Raw genomic sequence first — 9,795 nt, forward strand, 5'->3', positions numbered from 1 at the left:
TCTATTTATCTACCCAAGAGTACTCTATTCATTATGCTTTTTCGGCCCCGTTGGCGGATCTAGAGACCCTCTAGAAGTGTGAATAATTCAACTGATCCCTCCCCGGCGGCCCCTAAAGGCCGTGAGGTTCTGTAAGCCGCGCGGAATCCCCTTTGAATACGCCGTGTGCAGTGCCTTTCGATGCCACAATCGGTCACTAATCTATTCGATTTAATAGCTCCGCAAGCGGTCAACAACAAGGAAGTCAGGGAAGTTTAAAGCGCCCTACACTGCCCGCTTCTAATGCTCCGTGCGGCTAGCTTCCGTCCGGGGAACATCCAAATGGAATGCTTGAAGTAATTTTCTAAAAAGGTCAACAGCTCCTCGGAGGGATGGTCTCGTGAACTGGTAAGATTTATTGTGATGAAGAAGATTTGATGTTTCGTTTTTTTTAGTTTCCAAAAAACAACCACTCGATGGTCTTCTATAATATGCTTGATATTTTTTTACGTTTTTTGTTTTTTTTTATCAATCTATTACCTGCATCTGCCCAAAATTGACTTTGGCTTGAAGGAAGTGAAGAGTAGCCCTGTCCTTGAGGGATTTCGAACTTCCTGCCCAAAACCGTAGCTACTGCTGGGGTGTCACTCGTGGCGTGCAATACTTCGACACAAATCCTTGCCATGGAAAATGTAAATAAGCAGGTCAGAATTCGGCAATGCTCCGGTTGGGTCAGCAATAATTGGAATAACATTTTGTGTGGAGAGGTGCAGGGAGTGCTTTAACCCACCGGTAGTTGGAGAGCTCGCGATGCGTGCGAAATTTGAAGCCGTGACATTTGCATGTTGTGAAACCGTTCCAGGATTCCGATCCGACAGAGCTGCGCGGAATACTTGTTTGTGAAGGAACGTAGAATAATGATGTTTGTGCCAGGGAAAGGAGTTTTCTTAAATATTTTCAGTATTATGAAATTAAATTGAACGACGAATATAAATGAACAAACTTTTGGAAAACCTCGTCACGCAAGCGATAAAGTTGTCCTATGCGATAATCTTATACGATTTTGACATTTCTTTTTGTATGAATTCCATAAGTTGTTGAAGAAAACAAAACGAAAATTAATTGCAGTAACTATCCGATTCGAGGGTCGAAAAGTACCGAAACAGAATAGCAGCATATCTGCTATACAGAACACATTACATACATATAGATGACATCATAGCTCCAGATATAGATCACACCACAGATCACCACCAAAGAACATATAGATCACACCATAGCAACACATCCGGTAGAATTCAAGCGATTGGTACAAAAACACACTCGTAGAAAAGTATGTGCATCGAGAACGCATAGCCACTTATTGCCAAAAGCGCAGTATAGTCAAATACAGACAAACAAATCATAGCCCAATGCAGGAACAGCTTATAACATTATAACCCACATCAACCTCAAAACAACAAGAACCATTGTTCTTGTTCATAAAAGATACACAAAACTAACTTGGTGAAAACAATGGCTTTCAAACACACAACCCGGAACCAGCTGTACGAAACCTACAGGCTCCGATGTGCCTAAACTCCAACGTTTCCAGCAAGGGAAATTCCTTCAGAGATTCTACGATCGCCTGGACGATCGAATGTTGATAAAGCAGCTTTGAACCAGTATCCACCTCAGTTTTGCCTATTTCGGTAAAACGATGACCTTCCTTAACGATGTTGAAAGCTCCCCGAGTTCAAAGTTACTTACTTACTTACTTATCCGGCGCTACAACCGCTTTGCGGTCTTGGCCTGCCTCACGAGTGTCCGAAACCGCTCACGGTCTCGCGCCTTCGTCTGCCAGTCCGTTATCTCGGCCTTAATGGCGGACGCCTCCACGCCATAATGCCACCTCATTTTGGGCCTACCACGCCTCCTCTGTCCTTGTGGACAGCCTAAAAAGACTTTACGGGCTGGGTCGTCCGTTTCCATGCGTACAAAGTTACTACATAATGTTTAATTAATTATTTACACCACAAAAAAAAGATGTTCTTTGTGTAAATTTGATGAAATGTGCTTTTTTGTGCAAATATGAGTCCACTTCATAAAGAGTATACAATTTATAAAAAACACTGAAATATTCACAAAATACAGAGGAAGCTATCATAATTTTAAAAAAATCGCGTAATGCGAATTCACCTTTATCGAGTAATGAGTTCTGCGGATTATTGCTATAAAGTGTAACCCCTCATAACGAGTATATCATTTGTGTTCCTGATTCGCTTGTTCGGTTCCGATGTGAAATTAAGATTACTGTCGGTTAACGTTGAGCATTTCTTTTATTTTCTTTTTTCTTCTCGCACATGTGGGTTAGAACTAGGATACGAAAAATCGTTTCATATAAAGATATTGTCAGGAGGAAAGGTGTCGTAGGTAGAAGAATTGTGAATCTACTGGTAAATTAAATCAAATCAAACTTTCTTTCTTTTGAAAGATTACCCAATTGACATTTTCGAGCACGAATAACCGGGAATTCGAGCAAATTCCCTTAAACTGGAGCCTTAAACTTCCCTTAAACTGCACCAGTTTAAGGGAATTAAGAAAAAGTCCTTTAAAATCAACTGTGATGCTGCTTTTTCATTACTTTCTTCTACATTCGCTCGGAAATGATGTTTCCTATCGTTTTAGTTGGCCATGTTCCGATTTTATACTTTAAAAAATCTTTTTTTTTATAAAAAAAACGTCACACAAAATGAGCTTTTGTTTTTCATCAACAAACCATAGCTATGAATGAAAAATGACCTCGACGGCATCATCCATCGATAAAAGAAAGCTTAATTTACGAACACACCAAATCTTAGCGCTTCAAAAACAATTGATCACACACAAATCCACAATTTCAGGGGTATCGAGTACTAATCGAGCAGATATGGAAAAACAATTTCGAGCAAATGTCACTTGGGATCTAACAACTGAAAAACAAACTCTTTCTGAACATAAATCGACGAAGTATCTGTTCACAATGTTATTTTGCAGTGGCGATTTAGGCTGTTTCCTCATGCATATGCACACATCATTCTAACGAAACTGTGAAACTCTAAAAGCAAACAACTTATACGGACAAAATAATGGACCCAACCCAAGTGCCACAAATCCACTAAACGACCACTAAACGGCTTCTAAACGACTTAAGTTCTCTACCTAAACGGAATATAGAAAGACTTCGTTTAGCAGACGGCAAACGACTCATGCATTTTAAAAATAGCAAAAAAGCTGGTGGCGCCATCTTTTTGTGGGATACCCAACCAGTTCAGCTTCCTTGCTTGGAGGAGAGCTTTCTCATTTCCTCTGTACTGTTGTATGGTTTCGCATTGAAGTTATGCATCGCTAGAACTAGAACGGCGATACGCTTGTTTAAATACTAAACTCCAACGCAAACCACCAGCACTGAAGCAAGTGAGATTTGAGTAATGGTCGTTGGTGTTGGTACCCACGTATCTGACAACACGACCCTTCATGTAGATTTTTGCTCGGAATGTTATAAGGCTATTTAGGTCATGATAAGATGAAACTTGTCGAAACACATTGCAAGAAAAGGATAGCAATATAATGATGAGTTGTAATACGCCATCTATTGATCAAACCAATGAAGCTGTGGAGCTTTCATTTTTTTCTATGGATATTCAATTTTCCAGTCGTTTAAGCTTAATCTGTGGCGCTTGGGAAGTGCCACAAATCCACTAAACGACCACTAAACGGCTTCTAAACGACTCAAGTTCTCTACCTAAACGGAATATAGAAAGACTTCGTTTAGTAGACGGCAAACGACTCATGCCGACTCAAAAATTGCAAAAAAGCTGGTGGCGCTCTCTGTTGGTGGGAGACCCCAACCAGTTGAGCTTCATCGCTTGGAGGAGAGCTTTCTCATTTCCTCTGTACTGTTGTATGGTTTCGCATTGAAGTTATGCATCGCTAGAACTAGAACGGCGATACGATTGTTTAAATATTAAACTCCAACGGAAACCACCAGCACTGAAGCAAGTGAAATTTGAGTAATGGTCGTTGGTGTTGATACCCACGTATCTGACCACACGACTATTCATATAGATTTTTGCTCAGAAAGTTATAAGGCTATATAGGTCATGATAAGATGAAACTTGTCGAAACACATTGCAAGAAAAGGATAGCAATATAATGATGAGTTGTAATACGCCATCTATTGATCAAACCAATGAAGCTGTGGAGCTTTCATTTTTTTTTTCTATGGATATTCAATTTTCCAGTCGATTAAGCTTAATCTGTGGCGCTTGGGGAATTTACCATTTTTGGAAAATATGAAATAGTAGACTGATCATAGTTGGCCAATGGTCAGTTTTTCACGAAAATGAATGAATGAAACTGACCAAGATGATGTTCTAGAAATATTTTTCATTTCTTTAAATGCATTTACGCCCTTAAGTATTCTTTGAAAAAAGGCCATTTTAGGCGCTTGGGATAACTCCAATGCGAAACCATGTAGCAGTACTGAGGGAAGCACAAAATTATCAAAGCGAGGAAAGCCTCCACTGTGTGGCTATTCCACCAATAGAATGGGCCACTAGCTTTTTTGTTGTATTTTTAGAATGCATCAGTCGTTTGCCGTCTGCTAAACGAAGTCTTTTTAGATTCCTTTTAAGTTGAGAAGTTGAGCCGTTTAGAACCCGTTTAGTGGTCGTTTAGTGGATTTGTGGCATTTGGGGTATTTTTAGATTCCTTTTAGGTTAGGAGTTGAGCCGTTTAGTACCCGTTGAGTGGTTGTTGAGCGGATTTGTGGCACTTGGGTAAAATTGTTCCAAACCCTCGTTTGAAGCTATTCTTGAACCCATCTTAATGCTGGAACTGGTCTAACGACTTAACTCGGTGCCATTCGTGGAATTGATCCCATTCCAGCGTTGAACCTTGGAATTGGAGATTTCAAACATCTAAAATGATCTACAGTGAGCAACACGCGCGGTATAAACGTGGCAAAATGCTGCGCGTCGTGTAAACGCTGCTTCCTTTGTTATGACAATCACCGTTTGTTGGTGCGTAAACGTCACCAGCGGAGCCCATCAGCAATCCCAACCCGCATCGGCCACCGCTCGGGTGCTGTGCCCAGGGATTTCGTTTGTTTAGTTTTAAGGAAATATGTAACTGCGCTTCGCCAACGACAACGATGGACCGGGAGCAATTGCACCGCGAGGTAAGCGCTTCGATTTGGGTCGCTCCCCTCAGCTTCACTCACTTAACATCAAAATGTTTGTTTGCATGGCGGTGTTGGTTTGCTTGCTGTTTGTAGCCCAAATCTGGCAAGGCGAAGGACGGCCCGATCCGCTGTATACTGCTGAGCGAGTTCCACGTGGTGGCGGGGTCGAAAATCAGCTGCCAGGTGCCGGAGAACTTCATCACCAAGGAGGTGTTCGACTCGATTCGCACGTACATCATACCGAAGCCGCAGCTGCAACGATGCATCCTTACCATGTGAGACCACGATTCTAACCAGCGATGTCTGTTTGCCCCCACAATTACAGCCTTCACTCAACTTGCCCCCCCCCCCCCCCTCCCTTCTTTTATCCTTCTTTCTGGCGCCCGCAGCAACACCCTCGGCCACAAGGTGATCGGCTATCCGGTGCGCATCAATCACGTGCGCTACCAGCGGAACTTTTTCTACTTCAACCTGTGCTTCGTGTTCGACTCGTGGTCCCGGACCGTCCAGTACGAGGCGGTGGTGAAGAAGCTCGCCGAGTATCTGCTGATGATGGAGGAGGAGGGCTCGTTTCTGTCCAACGCGGAGAACAACGGCAACATCTGCAACCTGCTGTCGTGCATACTGCGCGACCTGAACCAGCGCCAGGTCGCGACGATCGTGGAGGGCGACACCACGATCTACCTCAAGATCGGGCCGCTCAAGGCGGACCCGCCGGCCGTGCAGGACCACCAGGTGCCGCTGATGTGCCGCGGGTTCGAGGACACGGATCCGGACTCGTGGGACCTGACCACGCAGCAGGTGCTGCCGTTCATTAACGGCATCAATCACGTGGCCCGCATCGCGGCCGAGGCGGACGTCGAGAATCAGCTGGTGAAGTCGTGCATCCAGAACCTGGTGTACTACGGCGTGATGCAGCTGCTGCCCCTGCTCAAGTACAGCAACGTGTACATGTGTACGCGCGAGCTGCAGAAGCTGACGCGCGACCGGGCGCTGGCGGACGAGTGCCGCCGGTACGTGCAGCTGCAGCACGCGGAAAAGGTGGACACGGTGCGGCTGCCCAGCCTGTTCAGCATACTGCAGCTGTACTCGCAGATGACGCACGGCGTCACGCTGCGCTCGCTGTGCCAGCGGCTCTGCCCGCGCGACAACAACATCGACGAGCGGAAGCTGGTGTCGTTCGGGCTGCAGCACAACCTAATTCGCTGCATCAACAAGTACCCGATCTTTACCGGCTCGATACCGACGCCCAAGCACAAGCTGTACACCGGGCTGAACAGCTTGGACGAGATCTGCTGCAAGACGGGCCTGTCGCCGAGCCGGATCGAGCAGGAGATCGACATGGACTCGAACGTGACCGTCATTTGGAAGTAAGAACGCCCGCCCCCCCCCTGCGTGGCCTCAGGCTCCTTCGCCGAGCCGCTGCGAGGCACCGTGCTACTAGCGCGCATCGCCCCGCTGTGTTCTGAATGTGTTTAATTGTGTGCTTTATTTTTGTTTGTTTTGTTTTATCTGTTACTCTGCAACTTTACACCCCTGTCTTTTTCCAGGTATTTTTAAATTGTTTAGTGTTAGGTTAGGTTATCTACAAACATGCCAGGCACTCCTAGGACCCAGAAAAAAGCTTCCGAAACAACCACCTGAAGCTGTGCAAGGTTCTGGTTCAGGTTCAAAATCGGTACCTCCGTTTTAACTCGTCAGTGTGTCAGTGTGCGTGTGTGTGCGTATGTGTGTGTGTATAGCCATTATGTGTCTAGCCGCGACCAGCAATCTAGCAGCCGAGCAAAGGGAAAAATATGTTCCAACGTTTACTAGACTGAAGTTTTACAACACACAAAACTGTCCGATTCTGTTCTATGCACACGTGTAACTCGTGTACGTCCTACGGTAGCGTGCGACCTAGCAGACGAGCGTGCAGCGCAGAACGGGCGTGAGATTAGGTCGCCAGGCCGGCCCGTGCTGGGATGTCTATTGCATCCTTCAAAATAACAATAAACCATTGTTTCCATAATAGCAGCGTAGCTTTAGCACATCTGTCTATGAGGCCGGACATCGGAAGCACACGTCCATTGCTGCAATTTTAACTGTCGGTATTATTTAGCGCAGACGTTGGTTTCTCCACTCAGTTAGGCACAATGATTGGGCATGGTATGTCGCCAGAAAAAAAGAGCACAGAACATGCACAAAACTCATCATTAAATGCAATAGAACATGGGGTACCTTTTATGCTTTGAATTATTTACAATTAAAGCTCGTTTTGCTGCGATCGGTTAATAGATGAGATTTTTTTGGGTTTGGTAAATATTGTGAGAATCTTCAATATATGTGCCATCAGTTTTAGGAAAATGCTGAAAAAATAATTTTAATTGACGAAGGTCGTACTGTGAGCGCATACCCACGCAGCAATTGTAAGTAACGATTATATTTTCTAATTTCTAGGAACTCATTTTAAGCGTAAAATTAAGTTTTAACCTCATATAAATTTATAATAAGTTTACCAATTGCGCCGAAAGGTTCTAAAATTGTGTAAATATACCGTGCTTATACCTATATCCCACAGCTGTTACTATATCTATTCTATTGGTTCAAGTTCAATTTTAGCCCTGCAGGTAGTTTTACTTTTTGATAATATTGAATTTTGGACTATAGGGCCATTTATGAGAGGCACAAAGTTGGTATTATACAAACTTTTTAATGATTTCTTTATCTTTTTCGGATCATGATGAAAAATCAGCATTTTTGTTTGACTAACATAATATCGGCCCTGATGTGAGTAAATCACAGCCAATCGTCTTGATCTGAAAATCGTTCGGGAAGGTAAATCGATTTTGATTGCCTGGAACATTATCTGATTCTAGGAATCCGATTGACTTGAAATTTGGATTGTGTGTGCAAATCACAGCCATCTTTCTCTGGATTTTTTCGTAGAATTGTTTGAGCACAACTAACCGTAGACTAACTAACGTAGAATTGTTATTCAGAATTTACTTTTGCTAGCCAGCGACTTTGGAGGCTTACAACTTTTGAATGCGTAATTCAATATCGATGAAATATTTGGAAGAAAATTGAATAAACTAATGCAGTTTCCATAACTGTGCATAGATTGGTTCAACTCGCTACCGGTTTTAAGTTATAGCTCTTCAAACTTAACAGGATTTGTTTTTTTTTGAAAAATATTACCATGTGTAAAAAACATTTTGTTCAGTACTTTACAAAAATTTTACAGCAAAATTGCTCTAATAGTTTTGAGAGCTGTATATAGACGTGACTAGCATATTTTTTTCTTCTGATTTTTCCTATGAGGATAAAAAAGATAAAGTAGTTTCGATTTGTATAAAAACCGTTACAACACATCTGTCATCATAATTTTATAAAATACGCAATTACTAAAAACGCAAATACTTCATAAAATTGTCCCCATTGGTAAGTTATGTTGATTAAACATTGTAAAGAGACTGAATTTAAACATTGTGTGTGAAATTTATTTGATGTTGTCTTTCTACCAGCAAGGGTCATAATGTAACGGTTTTTATTCAAATCGAAACTCCTTTATCTTTTTAATTACTTGTAGAAAAAATCTGAAAAATACATACAAGACGTGTAATATACAGTTCTTAAAACTACTAAAGCCATTTTACTGTAAAAAATTGTAAAGTACTGAAAATAATAGCTGGTATCGCGAAAGAATTGGTTTAAAATTAACAGTCGTTAAAAATTAACCAGAGTCGTTAAAAATTGCTAGAATTTGGCATCGCGAACGCATTGAGTTCATTTGTTAATTTTAACGACTGGTCCTATGCTGTCGTTAAACAAACGACTGTCAAGAGCGTATGCGATACAAATTAACAGTCGTTTAATTATACTGCTCGAATTTTTTACCCGTGTTTGCCTATATGCGATATCGAGCAGTCGTTAACTGTTTTGACGGTCGTTTATTTTAACAGGAATGAACAACAAATGAACTCGGTTAAACCAAAATGAACTTTAAACGACTGTTAAAATGTGTTCATTTATTCGCGATGCCGGCTAATATTTTTTTTATATTTTGTATTTTTTTTTTTCAAAAAATCCTGTCAACTTTGAAAAGCTGTAACTAAAAACCGTTAGCGAGTTGAAACAATCTCTGCACAGTTATGGAAACTGCATTTGTTTATTCAATTTTCTTCAAAATACTGCATCGATATTGGATTGCGCATTCAAAAGTTATAAGCCTCCAAAGTCGCTGGCTACTCCGGGTACCCCGACATCCTGGAAAATGTTTTTTTTTCAGTTGCCAGTAACAGGGAGCCATTAGTACAGGTAATCCCCGAGATACGCGGTGTTTTAAACTTGACAGTTCTTAAGGCAAATTCGACTAATTTGACACATCGATTTCTGGTCGAATGTTATATTTTTTAAAAAATGGTTGAAAATTGCAATAAACTGTCAGAACTATATCAAAAGATTGATTTATTGGCTGAAGCCTATAAATGCCATGCAAAGTAACACGAAAGTTAGGAATATTCTGACTGGGAAAGCAGCATGTCGTGGCCATGTTTGAGGTTTCCATTAGTGGCGTATCTCGGGCGTCGCCTGTTTTTGCTAATGTCAGGTCGGGAAACGTCAAAGTTGCT

General features: G+C 42.1%; 1 protein-coding gene across 1 annotated transcript; it reads left to right on the forward strand.

The window, feature by feature from the left end:
• The first annotated feature begins 5,019 nt into the window (after positions 1-5,019).
• Positions 5,020-7,734, forward strand: LOC120955431 (GATOR complex protein NPRL2). Its single transcript, XM_040376304.2, has 3 exons — positions 5,020-5,179; positions 5,276-5,457; positions 5,572-7,734. The coding sequence occupies exons 1-3, from the start codon at positions 5,153-5,155 to the stop codon at positions 6,554-6,556; spliced, it is 1,194 nt and encodes a 397-aa protein (XP_040232238.1). The 5' UTR covers positions 5,020-5,152; the 3' UTR covers positions 6,557-7,734.
• Positions 7,735-9,795: the final 2,061 nt, after the last annotated feature.

The sequence above is a fragment of the Anopheles coluzzii genome, chromosome X (genome assembly GCF_943734685.1).
Source record: "Anopheles coluzzii chromosome X, AcolN3, whole genome shotgun sequence".
NCBI lineage: Eukaryota > Metazoa > Arthropoda > Insecta > Diptera > Culicidae > Anopheles > Anopheles coluzzii.

Excerpts from the sequence above, each read along its gene's own strand:
- LOC120955431 (XM_040376304.2), top strand. The coding sequence starts at position 5,153 with ATGGACCGGGAGCAATTGCACCGCGAG. Across the intron at positions 5,180-5,275 it reads GGGAGCAATTGCACCGCGAG|CCCAAATCTGGCAAGGCGAA; the intron begins GTAAGCGCTTCG and ends TGCTGTTTGTAG. Across the intron at positions 5,458-5,571 it reads CAACGATGCATCCTTACCAT|CAACACCCTCGGCCACAAGG; the intron begins GTGAGACCACGA and ends TGGCGCCCGCAG.